Raw genomic sequence first — 22,634 nt, forward strand, 5'->3', positions numbered from 1 at the left:
AATTTTTAAATGGTTGGAAAAATCCAAAGAAGAATACTTCATGACAGATGAAAGTATATGAAATTCAGATTTTGATGTCATAAATAAAATCCCATTGGCGCTCAGCCGTGCCTGCACGGTTGCACATTGCTGACGGCCGCTTGTGTGCTGCAGTGGCGCAGTAGAGGAGTTGAGACCGAGACCGCATGGCCTGAAAAGTCTAAAATACTGTCTGGCCCTTTCAGAAAATGTTTGCCATACCTGCCCTTGACCTTCATTCTACAGATTCCTCATTCAACCCAAATCTGTGTCCTGGAGCCCTTATCCAAGACCCCATAGCAGTTCTTAACCACACAAACATGGTCTAGGTGAGAAAAAGAGGCCCCCAAGCTCCAAGTGATGTATCTACTTGTGGGGAAAGACAGGGGAAAAGCTCAGCTATCTTTTAACCCAGTGGCCCTTGTGAGGCCAGGAGCAGTGTTCCAGTTGTAGCAGTTATCTCCTTGACCTTGGGATTTCAGCACAGCTAAACTCAGGAGTGTGTCCTTTTCAAATATTCCAAGAGCCCTCATGCATGAAGAGACATCAGACAAAAACCAATCTAAGCCAAACTGTAAAGTTAAGGAAATGAACTCTGTGGCCCATAAACTCTCCTTTTTATCCCACTTTATTTTTTTTCTCCTGCTGCTGTCAAAACTTCTGTCAAGAACCTAGCTGACATTGATAGTTGACCCCCCCCTTGTGTGAATGAAGTCAGTGTTTCCTCTCAGGTAACTGCCTTTTAAGTTCTTTCTCTAATTATGACATAAAGCATATTTTTTTCCATGAAAGAGATTTCAGGTACCAGGTTGCAAGAGATGTGGGGAGAATTACCTAACTGGGGGAGGGAGGGGTTATGGCGGGGTTACAGATAGTCTATTAAGCTGTTGTAGTAAAGATGGTTGGAGAGAGGAGGAGATCCACATTAGAAAATGTCTCTTCCTCACGAGAACCATTGTTTTCTTTAAATCAGCTTTTTTATATGCCACGGATAGTTTATACAATGTCCTTCACATCCTGCTTCATCTCTTCTTACAGTGGATAGAGTAATTTTCATAAAATGTCATGTTGCTCAGTAAATGGTAATAGTCATGGTGATGATACTTCCACCCAAATTTTTGGCTATTCTTCCACTTTTGTGTGTATGTGGGGTGGGGGGGAGGGGGTTAGGCAGATCAAGAAAAAAAAAATCAGTTCTATTTAGTGCTGTGACCGTGACCACTGCTGGGTGGGTGCTTTTGGTGCCCGACCCAAAACCCTTCACTAAACAAATGCTAGACAGATAAGTAAAAGGTGTAACTTCAGTGAATAAAATCAGTAGATAAATTAAAGGGAGGCAGGTAAGAATTATGAAAAGAGAGGGAAAAACATGAATAAAAATACAGCAGACAACAGTCGAGATCGAGACCAGAGGCTTCTCATCAATGCGGACTCCGCATTTCAACAGCAAATGACACACTTGTGGGCTTACGGCCCCAGAAGCCCAGTGTTTCCGTTGTATAGTTCCATAGTGAATTTCTTGGCCTTTCTTTATGAAAAGGCTGTTGTCTTTTTCTTCCAGCTGTGCACTGGCATCTACCCTCTGAACAATGTCAGTGGGCCTGGGAAATCAGAATTTCAAAATCCCATTTCTGTGCTCATGGTGAGTTGACCAGCTGGCCTGGGGGAATTTCTGGCTGTGCCAACTTTAAATCTTTAGATTTCCACCATCTTGTAGATGGTAATTACCAAGTGCTGACTGATGAGGAATCCACTTTTAGTGCTCACCGATGGGAGAGAGAGGGATTCTCCAACGGCAGCGGGATGGCCAAATTCAAGCCTCAGGACCCCTAAGGGTAGATTAAATTGCTTGGATCTCATCTTGTAAAGTTAATTGATATTAAAAGCCTTGCCTGCCTTAAAACTTTCTGGTGACTCTTCACACTGTCAAGAATGAAACCCAAGCCCCTCGGCATGATATTCACTGCCCTTTGTAGATGGTACTGATAATGTCTGTAACCTTGTACCCTGTTATCCCCAGCTCCATCATACAGCAGGACTGTATGGCTGGTGTTTCAATAACATGAAGTTTCTCATGCCTTTGAGCTTCTCACATACTGTTCCTCCGGCTGGAAATGTCGTCACTCCCTTCTCCACTTGCCCAACTCATTTTCCTTTTTCAGGATTCAGCCAAGTATCACCTCTTCCAAAAAGCCTTCTCTGATACGCTGCCTTCACTTTGCTCAGGTCTGGGATGGGTATCTGCCTCTGTGCTCCTGTAGCTTCCCACACTTTCCTCTAAGCAGACTAGTTACGTTCCTATAATTTTGGTTTTGGTCCTGTCATTCTCACTGCAATGTGTGTCATTTCCTGAGTGGAGGGGTTGTGTCTTTCTGTTCTCTATACCAGCACTGCCTGACCCATGGCAGGTAAGAAATAAATACTTGTTGCATGGATAGATATTTGACTAAATTTCAGTTTGCTCCATGAGAAAATCAAAATGGAAAATTAGAGCAGAATGTTTTCTATTACTTGCAGCTGTGGCTAAAAACAAAATTCCACCTCTCTGCTTCCCAAACCCTTGAGAATTACTTGGGTATCACTGTCAAGTCTTACTCGGTGTGGGAGGATGCTTTATTGGCCTTGGGTTTCTGCATATCCTCCCTGCTTTATGGCCCTTACTGCTCAAAGAAAATCATGGCCTCCACTTCAAGCAGGGTGTTGTTGAGTTTATTAGAATACAAATATGGGGCCAGAGGGGGAGATGCCTGGCACAGACTCATTTTGTTCAATGCTAACAGGGATAGTACCTTTTTTCTTTCCTTCCTTCCTTTTTCCCCCCTCTGTCCCTTTCTCCTTCCCTTCATCCTTCCTTCTTTCTTTCCTTCCATTTTTATCCAGAGTAAGCTTAATTAAAGACTCCAGAAGAATGACTTCCCTTCCCTTAATCCTTAAGAGAGAGAATTTGGGCCTTTGATACAGAGGTGAAAGAAAAAGACCAGAAGATTCAGTGGAAATACTGCCTCTGGAGGAGCTGGAGTCCGCAGATGCTCGTGAAGCATACGCCCCGTGTTTGGCTGTGTTCAGGGTACTGGGGCTGCAGCGCTGGATGAAGGAGACAGAGTCCTTTCTGGCTAGAAGTAGGAGGCAGGCCATAGGTGAGTAAACCAACGAGTGAGTGACGTGAGGCAAGTGTCATGAGGAGCTCTGGAGCAGCATGAAGGGGTAAATCAGGATAGGGCACCGTTTTAGACTGGTTGACAGGTCTGTTGAGATGAGACTTGAGCTGAATGAAATGAGGGAGGTGCTAGGTGTAGCACTGGGGGAAGAGTGGTATCTAGGCAGCAGGAGCAGCACGTGCAAAGGCCCTGAGGCAGGAGCAGGCTTGGCATGCTTGAGGAACAGCGAGAAGGCCAGGGTGACCACGGTGAAATGAGCAAGGGGACAAGTAGTGGGAGTGAGGTCAGAGAGATGGGAAGGACCAGACTCCGTAGGGCTGTGTAGCCTGTGATAGGGTCTTTGCATTGTATTTCAGGTGTGATGGGCAGCTAGGTGAGGCATACTTTTAACTTAACTTGGTGCTGCATCAAGGAAAAGGCTTGCGCTTTGGCTCAATGCCGCGACTAGAGCCCTGGAATTCTCTGGGAAGAACGCTTTGGGGCAGCCAATTTCACATCTTCTCTGTAAAACCCACAGACAACGAGGGACACTTTGCAGACTTCTGCTGTTCAGAGTCGAGTAATGCAGAGCTGGGAATCCCTTTCTTCTGACCTTTGAACCTACAACCCTTTGACATTTCAGGACTCATAACCACATGGTACCTTCCTCTAAGCCCTCCCACTTTTCCTGTTTCTTTTTTCTCCCCATGTGTTTACCAAGGCCGGGTGCCTGGACTTCTGCTTCTTTGTGCCTTCCACAGCATAGTCCTGCTTGCCTAGTTACAGCAAGTGAAGGTGTCTGTTTACTAGACAGTTACCTCCTTGGAAGCACAGACTTGTCTTCATGGCCGTAGTATCCCCGGGACCTAGCACGGAGCATGGTTGTAGTGCATTACTGACTGAGTAAATGAAGGAGATATTTACTGGGAGGATATTGTAGGAGATATTTATTGGGAAGATAGACTTCAGGAGGTGGAGAGAAATGTCCACCTCACTTTTAATAAATAAAATCGTTCTATGGAGAAAGCCATAGAGAGAAATATTCTAGAGACAATGGGGGAAGAGCCCATAAAAGGGACTTTGCACATTTTTCCTGTAATGAAGAATGTCTTTAAATATGCAACGTGATTTCTTTGAAACAGTGTTAAGGAGGCACGGCTGGGGAAAAGAAACCACTGAGCCCTTGGGATGCCAAAACTGGGCTCTTAGTTAGAGACAAAGTAATTCCAGCCTGTGATTCACTTGAAAGCTTTCATCTCCCTGAGCCGCTAAAGCCTGGGGATTCCCTGCTGGAGATAGGAGATAAAGTGGCTATAGCCAGAGGGTAAGATGACTGAGTGGAGATAGGAAACTCTCTTTAATCTAGCATTTGTAAAACTCGGGGAAAAGTGAAGAGACAGGGAAAGAGAGAGAGAGGGAGGGAGGGAGAGGAGGAGGGAAGAGAAGAAGAAATTCCCTCTCTTGTTTCTCCGATTCATTTGTGGTCCCTTCGCATCTTATAACAAACTCATGTTTATAAAGCTGAACCATTGAAACCTCTACCGTAGATTTATTTCTTCCCCAATTTATTCTCCCCTCCCCCCTCATCTATGATCAAGCTACCCACCCCCCACCGCCACGCATCCTTGACGATCATCTCATAGCTGCATGGGAAGCAGTCCATGCACAGAGTCAACAGAATTGAGCACCTGAGCTCACTTTAGACTTTCTGAAGAGGCTGCTCTTTGTCTACTAAATACCCCTTCTCTCTCTCTTCCTTACAAACTACCACAATTTTATGTGGGCAGCAACATGCTCCGCCAGCAGACTACGTTTCCTAGACTTACTTATAGCTAGAAGTGGCCAGTGAAATGCAAGTAGAAGTCATTGGTGAGGTTTCCAGAAAGACTCTCATCTAGAAGTTACTTTTTTTGTTTTGGTTTTGGCTCTTCCTTCTTCGTGCTGCCTAGAACACAAATGTGAAGGCTGTACTGAAGTAGCCGTATTGTGACGTGGAGGTGACTTTGCGAATGGAAGCCAAGAACTAAGACTAGTGAAACAGAAAGCTAGAAGGAGCCCAGATCCCCGATCATTTGGAACTGCTGTGCCATCCCTGAGCCACCTATAACCGCAGACTGACTTTATGAGAGAGGAAACCAACTTGTATCTTGCTTAAGTGACCGTTATTTGAGATTTCTGTTATATGCACGTGAAAGTATCCATAAATGACAAAGACGCTTCAAGGCGTTTCCAAATATGCCCGTCAGTGCAGCACATTTTCTGCTTATGGAGACTCAGCTGGAGTAGCATCTCTGCCAAGACACCGTCCCTGGCTGCTCCTGACTCCCCCAGTCACTCCCTTTCCTCGGCTGAGTGCTGCCCGGTCACTCCCTTTCCTTGCTTGAGTGCTGCCCAGTCACTCCCTTTCCTCGGCTGAGTGCTGCCCAGTCACTCCCTCTCCTTGCTTGAGTGCTGTCTGACATCCATCTGGTCTTCCCCCAGGGACTGTGAGTAAGTGCACATGAGTCAGAATAGCAGTGCTAAGTACATAACCCATTTTTTTCCCCTCCAGTATCAGCATACCACAATATATTCAGTGGGTTCTCAATACATACTTATTATTGAATTGAAACTAAAGACTATTACTTGTCAGACCCTGAAGAAGTAACATTTTTCCCCTGAACCTCTTGAATATTTGGGGGCCAAAGTTAAATGTGTATATTTTCATATAGGAAGAACTGATTTTTTTTCTCAATTTAGCCATTGAGAAAATATGGAAGCAGGTACAAAGAACAGGATACTTGGGCTAGAAGGGATACTGGAGGTCAGGATTAAGCTGTCGTGCAAAAACAAAGTTCACCTCTTAATGACCAAGAGAAAATGAGAAGGCCACCGTGGAAGGCTCAAAGGACCGTGTGCAATGTTTCAGGTAACCTGAGAGGAAAGCAAAAGACCTGGAATAAAAACAATTAATGGGAAAAAAACAAGGAATTATTCCCAACATCTTGGTCATCTTGAAAAGAAATAAAATGAAAAGTTAATTAATTGTGCTAAAGAGGGAGGAAAATGAGAAAAATTTAAAAGATTCTGTGAAATGCACAAAATTAAAAAAAAGAAAAGAACCAAAGACAAACACAAACTTTGATGCTTTAAGTTCTCCTAGGAGGAAATATTTAAAAACCACTTTGCTTGCCCAACTAGGGAACTTTGCTGTTGATGAGTTGACAAGAGGAAAAGATAGGTAAGTAACTCTTTCAAATGGGATTTAGAGCAGTCATGAGTAGAGACATCCCCACGTCTTCCCATCTGGTCTTCTCATTTGAAGACAATCTGGCTGATGGGTCTGCAACCTCAGAATCAACAGAGGGTACGGCGAGAGCTCAGAGGCTGACCTCACCTGTGGATGCCTGTACCCGTGCAGGCTTGCTCTTGTGCCTGCCCTTCTCTGCTGTGAGGAGGATGGTGTATTCCTGCCCAGGTTCCAGGCCTTTCAGGACGTAGAAGGTGGTGCCTCTGGGGAGCTGTACCTCCACTGGCTGGCCCGAGGGAAGACTGTAGTTTAGGCGGTAACGGTCACACTTGGCCAGTGGCGCCTGCCAGAGCAGGGTCAAGCTGGTCTCCGTAGTTTCAGAAACCCGAAGGTCCCTGGGCGCGTCCAGGTCTGGGAGGAAAACAGAGAGTTGAACACCCTTCAGGCTTCAGGGCAGGACTGCTTCTGGGACTGAAAGCTGGTTGTGGGCTACAGTCCTAGGTCTGCCGTAGCGCTGTGTGGCTTCAGGTGACTCAGCTGTCTGAGTCTCAGTTTTCACCTTTGTGAGATGCTGTTATTGTACGGTACCTCACTGAGTTTTTGAAAGATTAAAAATAATATAGTGATATATCCATACCATGAAGGGATACTCAATCAGATGCCTTTAAGAGGAACTGATTATTGATACAAGACACAATTTGGATGGATCTCAAGAGAATTATTCTTAGCGAAAAAGCCAATCTCTAAAGGTTGCATATTGTATGATTCCTTTTATGTAGCATTCTTGAAATAACAAAATTGGATGCAGCCCAGATCAGTGATTGCCAAGGATTAAGGTGAAGGGGAGGGTGGGAGTTGCCTTGGCTATAGAACCGTGTAGCAAGAGTGATCCTTGGGATTGGAACTATTTGGTGTCTGACTGTCGTGGTAGATTCCAAAATCTACAAGTGATAACAAGTGGTAGCTTCCAAAATCTACAAGTGATAACATAGAACTAAATATACACACACACACACACACACACACACACACACACACACACACACACACACATATACACACACACACACACAGCTGAGTGAAATCTGAATAAAGTTGATAGACTATCAATGTCAGTTTCCTGGTTGTGATAGTGTTCTGCAGTTACACAAATTTTACCAATGGGGGGAACTAGACAAAGGGTACAGATCTCTCTGTATTCCTTCTTACACTGCATGTGAATCTACAATTACCTCCAAATGAAAGATAAAAGAGAATATGTATAAGTGCTCAGCATTGGGTCCTACATAATGATCTCCCCACACCAGCCACCCTTATCATCACAGTCCGGGGGGAGATAAGCAGGAGGCTGGTGGAGAGGTAAAGGGAGGAGTTTTCTTTCTTTACAAATTTTCCAGAAAAAACAAACAAACTTGCAGAAAGAATCAGTGGCCTCAAATCATGTAGCCCCTCAGCATCCTCCCGCAGAGGCTGGAGCTGCAGGATGCAATACGTAAGAGCAAAGATTGCCTTAAACTACGCTCCTGCCACTTATAATTTATGTGATGAGGGTATGCAATATAAGTTAAGTGTTTGCTAAGAGAAAAGCCCCCAGATGTGTTTTGATTAGTCAGTGGTTTATAAAAAATTGAATCAGTTGCCAACTTTCAAAAGTTTGTAGATCTCTTATAAAGTCTGGTTCCAATTTTTGTAAAATATCCCGTCCCCCTTCCTGCGTAGAGAGTAGCGTTAGGATCATTCACGTGGGGAGTGCCTATGCTACTTTGGAATGTGGACATCTGGGCTGGATGATCCTAGAAGCCCCGCCTCCCTCTGGGCATCTACTGTTTCTTTTTAAGTAGGTTTCCTGCCTCCTGGACCCTGTTGTGTCTGCTGATGGTAGTCCCATGGAGGTGGGAATCCAGGCGGGCCTCACCTGTGGCCGCATTGATGGTGGCTGGGTCACTCTCCTTGTCCCCCTTCACGGCAGACACTCCAATACCATATTCGGTTCCTGGCCTCAGACCTAAGAGAGAACATGCAGGTTGAGATTCAGCCCAAAACTGGACAGACTTTCAGAAGGCCATAAAAATAGCCCTGAACTAGTCCCTGAAGGCTACGATTTCTCAATGTCTGGACTGTTTCACAGCCTGACTCACTGATGCCCAAGTGAGATGGGTAGCTGGGAACCGTTTTTATTCCCTCTCTGGAGGGTTGCAACGTGGGGACATGCCCCCAGGGCCAGTTGGGTCACGGACGCGGACCTCACCTGTGAGTGTAGTTTTGGTTGTGGTTTGTTGCCTCCTGGGGACTTCTACCTCGGCATGGTCACCTCCGGAGATGGGTGCGTACTTAATTCTGTAATTGTCGGCGGCTGCCTTGACATTCCTCCACTCCAGGGTGATGCTGTTGTCTGTCTGGGAGATGCGGCGGAGATTTCTGGGCGCATCCAGGCCTGTTTGGGAGAGGAAGGGGCATTGGTATGGAGAACACCAGGCACCAGGAGAGAGGGAGTCCTTGACAGTTCAAGGTGAGACATGAAAGGTGCCTGCCATTGGAGAGAAATGACAGAATTGCCCACACACTTCTCTGGTTCAATAGTTAATGCACACATCTAAACAAATACTACATGCTTGACACTTTCCTGATTATTAAAGCACATGTTACCTCAATCATTCACGTTTTCCACCGATTTCGTGCTTAATAAAAACTGTACAGAAACTTGCAAATAAGCTCTGTGACTGTAAGAACAGGTTTGTTGTATTCATCACTGGATTTTTAATAAGTCATACGGAGCTTACCGAGCTCTGAAAAACTATTTAGTGAATGAATGATTGACGCTTTGGTACTTTTAAGATAGTGCTGTAGGCTAAGAAGTTAGAAGGCATCTTTGTCATTTATGTTTTCCATATACTGCATTTTATTATTAAAATATTTATTTAAATTTTGTTTTAACCAAAATGTCTGAGAATCTCAGACCAGAATCTTCTATGTAGGCAAAAATTTTCTTTTGCCTTAGAAGGTTATTTGGGGTAATATTAATCAATTGCTACAGTATTTTAAAATAAAACTTAAAGGAATGAAAATCCCCTTTCCATTGTTTCCACTGTAAAAGGAGCCTGGAAGACACCTCGACATGTAGTGGGGATGGGAGTCTGGCAATCTTTCCTCTCCTGGGGCTGTTAGCAGGGGGAGGCCCGTTACCTGTTGTGAAGGTCTCTCTGGCGGGGCTGCTAGACATGTCGGCCCTGTGGGAGATGAGGGAAACCTCGTACTCTGTGTCTGGCTTCAGGTTCCCGATGGAGTACTGGTTCTCCTCGTGTGTGAGGTCGATGCTGGTTCGGTCGCCTGGCACATCTTTGATCCCGTATGTGAGCTCAATGCTGTCGATCTCGGCCAGGGGCTTGGACCAGGTGATCAGAGCAGTGGTGTCCGTAACGTCTTTCACTTCGATCTGGCTGGGGGCGTCCAAGCCTGTGACAGGCAGAGGACAGAGGGGTTTCAGAGGTCAGGGCCAGTGCCAAGGGCTGAGCAGAAAGAGGGCTTGTAGCCTTCCAGATGCGTGAGCGTACGTTCAGGTGCGTCCTGGCCAACTGACCTTATTTTGTCTTTCGGAACCTCAGTTTCCCGTTTGCTATGCTATAAGTAGGGATGATGACGATTACCTTGTAGGGTTTCTGTTTTTTCAAACATTAAAGGAAATAATGCGTGTGGAGCATCTAGCGCATGGCCTGCAATGTAGTGGTTATATGATAAATGGTTGTGACTATATTATTATTATCATCATCATCATCATAAGTTGAAGAAACACACTTACGGGCTACTTCACTTGAAAAACATTGACTTAGCCTCTATGGTTTTTTAATTAGGCAGAACTCCCTAATTGGTAACTTCTCTATCCAAATAATGAAACAGAAAAGTGAGGCAATGACTGTCTTGACAATGCATGGAAAGTTAGTTTTGATGAAAATAATTCAAGCAAGAAAGTCACGGCTATCTCAAGCCTTGCGTGTCTCTGAGGCCGCATCTTGGCCCTTCCTCCTGCCCTGCTGCGCACCTCCTGCCCCACCCACTCTGGGCTTCCTGCTCTGACAGCATACTTCTCCTCCGAGAGCACCCCGTGTTGTTTCTCACCCCCGGCCTCTACACTTGCTGTTCCTCTGTTTCTTCTTCCTGAGATTGCTCCTCTCCCTCTAAAAATCTCCTATTCATCCTTCAAAATCCCACTCATATGTCACTTTCTAACAAGAACCATTGTCTGACCCTGCTGCAAACAGATAAACACATACTCCTTCCCCTAGGGGTATAAAGTTTCAGTTTGCGAGACGATTAAGTTCTAGAGGTCTGCTGTACAGCAGTATGCCTCTGGTTGACAGTACTCTACCGTGCACGTAAAAACGTGTTAAGAGGGTAGATCTCCGGTTAAGTGTTCTTACCACAATCAAAAATAAGAACTTCCTAGTATTGTGCTTTTCTCACTATTCTGTAACAAATTTCTCACAGTTTATTCAAACCGTATTATACAATCTAGATAGGGTCATTCAGAGAGTCGGTCTTTGACCTTTTTTTTTTTTTAAACTAGATCCTTATTCTATCTACAATTTCCCCTTTCTTCTTTGCCTTTAGTATTTATTTATTTATTTTTGGCTGTGTTGGGTCTTCGTTTCTGTGCGAGGGCTTTCTCTGGTTGTGGCAAGCGGGGGCCACTCTTAATCGCGGTGCGCAGGCCTCTCACTGTCGCGGCCTCTCTTGTTGTGGAGCACAGGCTCCAGTCGCGCAGGCTCAGTAGTTGTGGCTCACGGGCCTAGTTGCTCCGCGGCATGTGGGATCTTCCCAGGCCGGGGCTCAAACCCATGTCCTCTGCATTGCAGGCAGATTCTCAACCACTGCGCCACCAGGGAAGCCCCGGTCTTTGACCTTTTTGAATCCCGAGTGTCGCATCAGGCTTTGCCATTTATCTTTACTCTTTTTTTTTCTAATTAGATAATTTTAATGCATTAAAACATTATATAGTAAAACATACCAGGCTGAAAGTTAAGATATTAAAGCATTCAGTCAATGTTTCTTCATTTTTTTAAATAGTTTGTGATTTCAGCACTGGTTGAGGAAACAATATCAAATGAAAGGAACTTGGTTTTATAAAGGGAATGAGGAGGAGGAGGAATAATTCATAGCTGATTGTGAGAAACCTGCAGAGTCTAGTTTTTGAACTCTATTAGTCTCAGCTCACAGATGTTGAAGCCGTGAAATCCACAATGAAAATAATACTGCAATTCAGCAGTGAAGCCTCCCATCCTATGATCTTCAAGGTGCTAGGAAACACCTGAACCATACCTACTACCTTTCTTAACAGCCCTTTCATTAAAGAAGTTGAGATACAGTCAAGGACACCGATCTCGCCCTAGGTTCAGAACCCTTCAATACAGGAGATTAACATTGTCTTGTGCTCACTGTGTGCCAAGCACAGTGCTTTGTCGTTTAAGTCTTAACTCTCGTGACTATGCCGTAGGAAGATATATGAACCCGGTTTCCAGATGGTGGGTCTAAGGCTTAAAGAAGTGGATCTACCCAAGGTGATGGTTATTGGTGAAGCTGAAATTCAAGCTCAGGACTGTTTGCATCCAAAGCCCAGGCTCTTTCTCCTTTAAATGATGGCTCTCAAAAATATTTACATATCAGAAATGGTTGTCATACAATCTCTATATAGAGCTGAGAGGGAAGGAGCTAACTATGAAATTTTTAAGATCCTTTAAATCTGGAAAAAGATCTGGTATCAGCAAAATAAACAGGTAAGTATCTGCCTCTCAGTGTTGTTATTTATGTGATTATGAAACTTCAAATGTTGGGATGTTTGTCCTTCAAGAAGAAGAAAATAAAGCAGCGAATCCCTAAATTTAGATTAAAAAGAAAAGGGCAGGTGAAAGAAATGTCTTTTGTATTTTCAATGGGCCGTCTCTGTAGCAAATAAGCATTTGCTTAATCTTTTCTATGGCTTTCTGGTGATCTAATGATTTTTTCTTGTTGGTACCCGCCTTCTACCTACCACAGTGCAATGTTGTCAGGATGATGGAAAACACTTGCTTATAAAAAAGACAATCTTATGAATTGGATCTGAGTTAAACAAAATGTGCAAATATTTAAATGCAAGATGTTCTTTCTTGTCATTAGTAAACAGATTTAAATTGTCCAATCACCCCCTGCCAAGAAGAGTCAGTACCTTAAATAGTTGGCACGTATACTATCTTGAAGAAGATAAAGAGATTTTCCCAAATGTCAGTGCAAATTTTATTTGCTTATTTATTTATAAAAATTTGCTTCTTGATAGAACAACTCCAAATTCAGGATTTTTATTCCCCCCACCAAATGATCTAGCAATGCCAAGTCCTACTCTACACCCAAGAAGTTCTGATCTCTTTAGCACGGAGTCACATTTTATCTAAGTTCCTGTTGAAGACATGGAATCAACACTCTACATAACCCAGAGCCTAGTCAATGTTACTGGTAATGGGGTTAAAGTCATAAAAGTAAACCCAGGCTTAAAATTCTGGCCCTGATAGTATTAACCGTGTGGTGTTAGTTAAACTGATTCAGCTTCTTTAAGCCTCAGTTTTGACTCTTGAAAAATAATAGCATTAATATTGTCCCTACCTTTTCCATAGGACTGGGTACTAATATTGAATCAGATAGTATGGTAGATTATTTGCTAGAGTCTCACTTATTTGTTTTCCTGTATCGGTGCCCCTTTGCAATGTCACTTTGAAGCTTCTCACATAAAGAGATGGATCTTTTCCCCCACCCCTTCAATCTGGACTGGCCTTGAGATTTGCTTTGATGGAAGTGACCCAGTGTCTTTTGTGAGCCTGCTCAGCCGCCGTGAGATCAGGCCCAGGCTAGCCCACCGGAGGCTGAGGGACCATGTGAGGCAGAAGGGCACCGTCCTGGCTGAGGCCATCCTGGGCCAACCAGCCCCCAGCCCATACAGATGCATAAGTGAGTCGAGTCAAGAACAGAAAAACTGTCCAACCCCAAACCACCAATGTGCAAAAGTATCATTTCAAGCCACAAGGTTTGGAGCTTGTTTTTTATGTAGCAAAAGCTAATTGAGGGCTTCCCTGGTGGCACAGTGGTTGGGAATCTGCCTGTCAATGCAGGGGACGCGGGTTCGAGCCCTGGTCCAGGAGGATCCCACATGCCGTGGAGCAACTAAGCCCGTGCGCCACAACTACCAAGCCCGTGAGCCACAACTACTGAAGCCTGCATGCCTAGAGCCCGTGCTCCTCAACAAGAGAGGCCACCGCGATGAGGGGCCCCCGTGCCACAACGAGGAGTGGCCCCCGCTCGCCACAACTTCAGAAAGCCCGCACGCAGCAGCAAAGACCCAACGCGGCCAAAAATAAATATAAATAAAATAAATAAATTTGTAAAAAAAAAAAAGCTAATTGATACAGATGCTCTGTAAGAGGGCACGTTATCAACCAGAGATGCTTTGCAGTACAGTCAGCTTTATCCTTGTGTCAGTGGTGTTAAAGGTGATACTCACGGGTCGTTGTCACCCTCTTCAGGCTTGGGCCCCGGGTATTGTTTTTCACGATGTGCAGAGATATCTCATACGCTTGCCCGGGAGCCAGGCCAGTTTGCCGGTACGTGGTCTCCGGCCTCCGCAGGCTTTTGGTGATCTCTTCCTCATCTTCTTTATTCTGAAATAGAGAGGCACCTTTGTAAGACCTAAGGAGGTACCAGCTCCTTCATTTATGTGATTCATTCATTCTGTATTCATGCCTTCCTCTTTCATCTATCACTAGGCACTTACTAAGCATCTGATCAGCATGGCAGGTGCTGAGGATATAGAGACATGAATACATCTCTCAAGTTGGTTTCTCCCTCCCACAGACCTCTCTACTCACCCCTTTGACACTCAAGTCAAATGACAGGCATGAGAACCAAAGGAACTCTGGAGCCACCAAATCAGTCCTTCTTTTCATAGACGAGGAAGCCAGCATCCCAGAAGTCAGGTCATTGCCCCATCTTCCACATAGCTAGTAAGAGGCAGAGCTTGACTTTGAACTCAGGGACCACTTTCCTGCCTCACATGTGCTTTTAGGCACAGAGAGAAAGGATACTGAATCTCAGACATGCCTGGAGGCATTCTGAGACAGAGACCATTTCTTGTCTTCTTTGCCTCTGCGTGGAGATTTGTAAGACTGTCATGGGTACTCGGAACATAGAGATGACTTGCCATCTACTTACTTAGGCTCTCAGCCCTAAGTGCTGTGCTTATTGTCTTCTTAAGTCACTTAAAAATAGATGCAGATGCACAGGGGCTACTTAGAGCCTTGTCCCCCACCAGAAGCCAAGGAAGTGAGTTGATAGAAAAGTCTACAGAGCCTGTGAGCATCTGTCAGATTCTCGTGGTTGAAGGCGCCCACTCCTCTGTGCCCCTTACCATATTCCGGAAGATGACCTCCCACGTTTCAAAAGCGATGTCCACAGGATCCCACTCCACTTCCACAGATGTCTCCTTGATGGACTTGAATTTTAGACCTTCAGGTGTAGGCAGGTCTGTCAGGAAGAGCACAGAGAGGAGGTAGAGATGACTACATGTGGGATGGAGCAGACAGACCTGATTCCACTAAACCCCACAGGGCTGTCTGTCAGAGCTGGAGTCTATTTAAGGGTTCTCCTGGGATGCCGTCTACTATGAGGCGTCATGGAAATTAATATCAATATACGGACCCACCATATGATTGAATACTGGCAATTTCGTATGCTTAAACCTAATATGACAATAGACTTTGAAATCATACAGATGGGCTAGAATCTCAGCTCCATCATCACGACTTTTGTGCACTTGGTTGAGTTAACAAAATGCCCTGAGCCTCAGTTTCTTCATCCAAGAGAAGGAGCTAAGTATGCCTACCCCTTGGGAATGTTTTGAGACTGCTGAGTCCCACAGTGACTGCTGGCCATGGTCCCTGGCCTGAAGCACAAGTTTAATAAAAGCAGCCAATGTTACTATTACTAAGCAAAAAAGAACCAATTTCTAGCCACAGCTTGCTTTTTAGGAGTGGAGGTAATTATTCTCATGTTGGACTCTTAAAGGAAGAATAACATGAACCTTGATGTTTCCACTTTTGTATTTTTTAAATATATAGACAGTGAGCTCCATAGAAAGGTAGTAGTAGAATAGAGTACTTAAGACTGCTGGGGTTCAAATCCTATCTCTACCACTTATTAACTGTGTGATATGGGATGAGATGCTTAACCATTCAGAGTCTCAGTTTCCTCATCTGTAAAATAGGTTAACAGTAGCTCCTGTCTCATAGGGTTATTGTGAGTTAAATGAGTTAGTATGTGAGGACTTTCTTTAACAAATAATCAATGGGTTATAGGAAGAAGAATACATATATATGTATAACTGAATCACTTTGCTGTACAGCAGAAATTAACATTATAAATCAACTATATGTCAATAAAATTTTTAAAAAATTCATTGGGCTTAACTGGATTCCAGAGTTTTAACTAGTGTAACTGCATAAAGACAGCCAGAGAGCTGCAGGGGCAAAGGTGAGGCAGTAACTTATGGGGGGGCTGTGTACTGGACAGGAGGAGGGCAGTGGAGGCTGCCCAGAGGTGTTCTGCTCACTCACAGGTGGCCACCCTGGCGCTGACAGGAATGCTCTTCTTGTTCTCCAGGATGGCGAACACGCGGATAAGGTACTCCACGCCAGGCTCCAACTCCTGGATGGTGGTGGACGTCTGGTTTCCAGGGACGCGGAACTGCATTTCTAGGCCGTCTTCGTGGGTGGGCGTGTACACGATGAGGTACTCTGTGACCCGCATCTCATTTTCCCAGGCCAGGTTTATGGTCTCTTCTGTCACTTCTGTCACGATGAGGTCTTTGGGAGGGGACACTGGCAAGAATAAGGAAGGACAGTTTGGGTCAGATGGTGTCATAACGCACTCAATGAATTCCCTCTTGGTTTGTTTCCCTGGACCTGTCTCTTCCCCCAGTCACGGAGCCCTGAAATCCAGCTTCCACTTTCTAAAATGCAGACTCATCAAGGACCCTCCTGCTGTGACCCATCTTCAAAACCTTTGGTGGCCATCCCTTGCCTTCAGGCTAAAGTTCCAGGTCTGCAGCGTGGCCTTCAGGGCTCTTTGTGAACTGGTCCCTCTGACTTCTCCACTCCCTGGACCTTAGTTCACATTCAGGCCATCTGCATGGGAAAGTGCAGCCTGGGCTTGGCTTTCTGCTCTGAACTTCACGTCATACATTCTTAGCACTGGGAGGGTATTTTAGGCTCATCTGGTCCAACTCTTTCCTTTTCTGAGAGGTGAGTGAGGCAGAGGGACTTGCTCAACTTTGCTTACTCATCAAATTTGGAACGTACCTCTCCTCCCAGCCAGCCTGGTCTTCCTTCCAACCAGGCTTCCCTGGCTTGGCCATGTCAAACACAGAGCCGTGTGTTTGTTTTTATGTGCCAATGGCTTTAATCAAGGCAGAAAGTCTCCATTACGACAGGTATATAAGGGTGGATGAGGGAAGTACAAAGAAGACCCTCGTTAAACATGAGCATTATCGGTCTTTGCTGTGTTTTCACTCAACCAGTGTTTACTTACTGAATACATGCCCTGTGCTAACTGCTGGGATAATGCTCCTTTAAGGCACTCACAGTCCTTGGGATAAAAGACAGCAAAAAAAGGTGATTAAGAGACGGGCCTGCTTCATAGGTGATCAGCACTTCATCTTTAGCTGAATGTGCATTTAAAACAGTTTGTTTTATGTAATCTCACTGTCCATTCAATTTAGCTGAGTTTTTACTTCCATTCAAATGAGGGATTTAGTTCATTATTGGTTCCATGTCAATACAGAGTAGGAAAGAAGGTTGATGTTTAGCAAAAGGGAGGTGAGCGTTTCATCTACCCTCTTCGTGGGCACTGGGTGTTAAACTCAGCGTAGATGAGTTACCCAGATTCAGGTACCAGCTCTGTGATGTATAAGCTGTGTGTCTTTGGGACAATTCCATAACCTCTCTGAGCCTCTGAGCCCTCAAATAGATAGCTCTGTAACAGGTAAGTCAAAGAGTCGGGGTGTGTGTGTGTGTGTGTGTGTGTGTGTGTGTTTGGTATAACATGGAGTTCTCCAGCACACGCCAACTCGATGATGGCTGTCATCACGCTAGTTCGCTGGAGCGCTGGTACTCACCTTGGGAGCAGTCTTCTCCGGTGTAGCCCTCATTGCAGATGCAGCGGCCGGAGATGCACTGCCCCCAGTTGCTGCAGTCGTTGGGGCAGGAGCGCTGCCCGCAGTCCAACCCAGTGAAGCCCTCGTGGCACACGCACTGGCCGTCCACGCAGCGGCCCTGGCCGTGACAGTCGTCGGGACACCTGCGCTGCCCGCAGTCCTTGCCCGTGAAGCCCTCGTGGCACACGCACTGGCCGTCCACGCAGCGGCCCCGGCCGTGGCAGTCGCCGGGACAGGAGAGGTCTGCGCAGTCGGGGCCGGCGAAGCCGTCCTCGCACACACACCGCCCGTCCACGCAGCGGCCCCGCTGGCTGCAGTCCTGGGGGCAGCGCAGCTCCCGGCAGTCCTCACCCATGTAGGCGTCATCACAGACACACATGCCATTCAGGCAGCGGCCGTGCTGGTAACAGTCATGGGGGCAGCTCATCTCGCTACAGTCATAGCCCTGGAAGCCGAGTTCGCACTCGCACCGCCCCTGCACACAGCGCCCGCGGCCGTGACAGTCGTTGGGGCACCGCAGCTGCCCGCAGTCCTCCCCGGTGCGACCCTCGTTGCACACGCACTGCCCGTTGACGCAGCGGCCATGGCCGCTGCAGTCGCGGGGACACCGCAGCTCGCCGCAGTCCGCGCCCGTGAAGCCGTCGTCGCACTCGCAGTGCCCGTCCAGGCAGCGGCCGCGGTCGTGGCAGTCAGAGGGACAGCGCTTCTCGCTGCAGTCCGCACCCGCGAAGCCCTCGTCGCACACGCACTGGCCCTCGTCGCAGCGGCCGCGGCCGTGGCAGGCGTGGGGGCAGGCGAGCTGGCCGCAGTCCTCACCCGCGAAGCCCTCGTCGCAGTAGCAGGTGCCGTTGACGCAGCGGCCGCGGTCGAAGCAGTCGTTGGGGCAGACGAGCTCGCCGCAGTCCTCGCCCGTGAAGCCCTCATCGCACACGCACTCGTTCTCCACGCAGCTCCCGCGGCCGCGGCAGTTGTGCAGACACAGGGGCTCGTTGCAGTCCTCGCCGGCGAAGCCGTCCTGACACACACAGCGGCCGTCCACGCAGCGGCCGTGCTCCTCGCTGCAGGGCACCGGGCAGGGCTCCTGGCTGCAGTCCACCCCCGAATAGCCTTCGAAGCAGACGCAGGTCCCGTTCATGCACTTGCCCTGGTCATTGCAGTCGCTGGGACAGGCCAGCTGGCCGCAGTCCTCCCCCGTGAAGCCCTTGTCACACACGCACTGCCCGTCCAGGCACTGGCCTCGCAGGTGACAGTTGCCTGGACATTCAGGCTCAGAGCAGTTGGGGCCTTTCCAGCCCGGTTCACACACACAGCCACAGCCTTCAGTGCTGAAGTTGCCCCGGCCGCTGCAGAAGGGTTTGGTGTCCAGGTGGCCTGCAGGGAGGGAAGAGAACAGAGGCTCTCCACTGAGCACCAGCAGCCCAGTTTCTTGGTTTGTAGCCACAAAACCCAAATTCAAATTCAGCCAGAGCAGGGTTGCACCCTCAGGCCCCATCTGGCTTGAAAACCACTTGCTTATTGTGTGAAATCAGTTGGGGCCTCATCTAATGGTACTAGGTGGGAATTCTTAACCTGTACTCTCTGAAATTGTAGGTTCATATGCAGATTCTGTGTGTGTGTGTGTGTGTGTATGTGTGTATATTTCCATCCCTGGGGAGAACTCCCATAGTTTTCATCAAATTTCCGAGTAATCCCGTGACCCAAAGGTTACGAATCACTGCCAGTGCAATGCATTATGCTGGCCTGTGTTGTTACTTTTCCCGTACCTAGCCAAGGTCAGACATACAGGAGAATAAGTGTTTCACCAAGAAATAATTGTTGAACTGAACTCAGTTCTGATGCCTCGACTCAATAGCTGTGCTGCATTTGCAAAAAATTTTAGACGCTCTGGAGCTGTTTCTTCGTCGGTCAGGTGGGACCAATGGCCCACTTCCCTGGGTAAATCAGGTTAAACGAGGACATTAAGGACCCGCTGTTGTGCTTACTGTGGTTTCCTTTTGCAGAGCGCTTTGGGTCGACTCAAGTTGTTATGTGTGTTTATGTGACCAAAACCTTCTAACTTTTTTGTAACTGAAATGAGGCAGCTAAGGAGTGGCTTTTTTTTTTTTTTTTTGCGGTACGCGGGCCTCTCACTGTTGTGTCCTCTCCCGCTGCGGAGCACAGGCTCCGGACGCGCAGGCTCAGCAGCCATGGCTCACGGACCCAGCCACTCTGCGGCATGTGGGATCTTCCCGGACCGGGGCGCGAACCCGTGTCCCCTGCATCGGCAGGCGGACTCTCAACCACTGCGCCACCAGGGAAGCCCAGGAGTGGCTTTCTAATTCTGTGAGGACAGCTTTGCATTGGGCTCAGCGCTCACAAAGCTCATGTGCCTCCATCTCCTTTCCTCTCTATCCTGAAAGCTGCGGTGGTGGGTGAATACGAGGAATACGTGGCCAGGGCTGCTGTGACTCTGGCTGTTTGAAGTCTCTGTAATGTCTTGGCTTAACTTGCAGCACTGGCTGGTGTGGTCTCCATGGAGCCGAGGAGAAGAAACAAACAAAACTCACTCCATTTTCTCTGCATCTAAATACAGTTGAATTAATACACTTTATCTCCTTCCTGACAACAGGAGGGAAGTCCATTTTAAGAAAAAAGTTGGCTTGGAGAGTGAGAATCTAAACCTATGTTGTCTAGTATGGTAGCCACCAGACACACGTGGCTTCTGAACAACTGAATTGTGGCTAGTCTGGATTGAGATGTGCTCTAACTGGGAACTACATACACACTGGATTTCAAAGACTTAGCATAAAAGAAAAGAATGTAAAATGTCCATTAACAATTTTTGTATTGATTCCAAGCTGAAAGATTATTTACTTATATTGGATAGATGATTAAAATCATTTTTACCTGTTCCTTTTTTCTTTCATTAATGTGACTATTGGAAAAGTTAATTACATACATGGCTCAGATTACAGTTCTAATGGACAGCACTGCATTAACCTTTTTTTTTTTTTTTTTTTTTTTTTTTGCGGTATGCGGGCCTCTCACTGTTGTGGCCTCTCCCGTTGCGGAGCACAGGCTCCAGACGGGCAGGTTCAGCGGCCACGGCTCACGGGCCTAGCCGCTCCACGGCATATGGGATCTTCCCAGACCGGGGCACGAACCCATGTCCCCTGCATCAGCAGGCGGACTCTCAACCACTGCGCCACCAGGGAAGCCCTAACCATTTTTTTTAACCCATTCTTTAGCATGTCCTATTGTGGAAGTCCCCCCCTGCGTTTTGCCAGGGAGTTGACAGAAGTGGAAGATAAAGTCATTTGTGCATAAAGAAAACTTTTTTGTTGCTGTTGCCTTGGAAACCTAAAGGATGTCCTATAGTACTCTCCACTTACAACAATTAGGACTACTCTTGAAATAATCTGCCAAAATACTTTCTAGTATTTTTTATGAGCAGCAGAAATAGAGATTTTCATCTCTGATTTGAAGCTGTTGAAGCCCCTGTAGCTCTATCAACTTTAGGGGATGAAGATGAAGACAAACTTCCAAAGTGACACAATTCCTTAAAAAAAGATGCACCTGGAGACAGGGTATCACTGGGATAGCGTGAGCTGTGGAGACCCACAGGCACCTTCAAAGCTCCTATCTCTTATCACTCTTTGAGTCATCTTGCGCCAGCTGTTTAACTTTTTTGAGTCTCATTTCTTAGATCTGTAGAGAGGGGGTATTAAACCTTATCTCAAAGGGTTGTTGGAAGGATTAAATGAGATGGTGAATTACAATTCCTGGTACATAAAGGGGCTCAACTCATATTGCGATCATCATCGTTGCTGCCGTTAAACTGGAACATTTTTTCTATTTCCCACAGATTTTGCATCACCATAGGCAGCATTGTAACTTTGCAAGAACACTGGGGTGTGGAATACTGTAGTTTAAGTCCTAACTTGGCCACTTATGGCAGGACCTTGAGGAATCCCAACTTCCTCTTAGGGCTTAGTTTCCCTATTTGTACAACGAAGTGATGGGGCTACCTCACCACTTTTCAGAGAATGATCTTTGGGTTAGGGATTTCAAAATAAATTCATAGGTTTTAAGCGTAGAGAATGAGTAGATTTCATTGTCAAGTAAGTTTTAGAAACTCGTACTTAAACTAAAATAGGGTTTTTCAAAGCAGGAATTCTCAGAGGCCTGAAAATTCCTCTGAGAAACATTTGTCACCAAGACTCTCCAAGAGCAGAGTGGAGATGATTACGTTCTGCACAATCATTTGTCCATAAAATCTCTTTTGAATGAACACCTTGTGAGGCTAGTTCCACAGGGAGCCCACTCTGGAAAACAACCGATGGATCCCGGCCTGCTCACATGTACAGTGAGGGGCTGGGCCGGTCACCAGCTCCTACCTTCGGCAGGCTGGAAGCAGCAGCCTGCTCCCAAGGTGCACTGCTCCCGCAGGGAAGACACCAGGTTCTCTAGCTCCTCCAGTCTGCTCAGAAGCTCCTTGATGTCAGGAGCAGCGGCACAACCACAGGCCCGGCGGGGGATGTTGATGCGGTGTGTGAAGACGATCTGGTTTTCCCCATCTACCGTGTGCTCCTGGAAGCTCTCCCTGGGCTCTGACAGTGGGACCAAGTCTTTCTCCCCACTGGCTGATTCCAGATCCACCGAGCACTGGGACCCCACAGGCAGCTTGATGTTGTAGACGTGATTAAACACCACCGGCTGGTTCTCCTCTGGCAGGGTGACATTCACCCCACTCTGTCGCTTGTGCCGGATGACTTTCTTGAGGACGCCACCTTCGGCAGGAAGGGCAAGCAGAGCTAGGAAGATGCCTGCCAACAGCCGAGTCACGACCCCCATGGTGGAGGTGGGTTTGGCTGAAGGTTCCCGAGGTTCTACGGTCCTAGGGTATCTCACTCTTAGGCAGAATTGGGGATTTGGAAGCTGACAGTAGAATCCAGATCCGTTGTTCCTGATCTTCTTGAAGGAATTCTCTTCTACAAGTAAACAAAGGAAAACAATAAGCTTGTTAGTATCTACTGATCATTGGATA

At 46.7% G+C, this 22,634-nt stretch overlaps 1 protein-coding gene across 1 annotated transcript in view; it reads right to left on the reverse strand.

Moving 5' to 3' along the window:
- The window catches only part of TNC (tenascin C), a 94,021-nt gene that overhangs the window by 44,662 nt on the left and 26,725 nt on the right, over positions 1–22,634 (reverse strand). The window contains 9 exon segments of the mRNA XM_079926013.1: positions 6,532–6,795; positions 8,300–8,389; positions 8,633–8,818; positions 9,568–9,837; positions 13,904–14,060; positions 14,807–14,922; positions 16,011–16,274; positions 17,570–18,979; positions 21,985–22,578. Coding sequence (XP_079782139.1) covers positions 6,532–6,795; positions 8,300–8,389; positions 8,633–8,818; positions 9,568–9,837; positions 13,904–14,060; positions 14,807–14,922; positions 16,011–16,274; positions 17,570–18,979; positions 21,985–22,441 — 3,214 coding nt within the window. The 5' untranslated portion in view covers positions 22,442–22,578.

This window comes from Stenella coeruleoalba, assembly GCF_951394435.1.
Source record: "Stenella coeruleoalba genome assembly, chromosome: 7".
In the NCBI taxonomy this organism is placed as follows: Eukaryota; Metazoa; Chordata; class Mammalia; order Artiodactyla; family Delphinidae; genus Stenella; species Stenella coeruleoalba.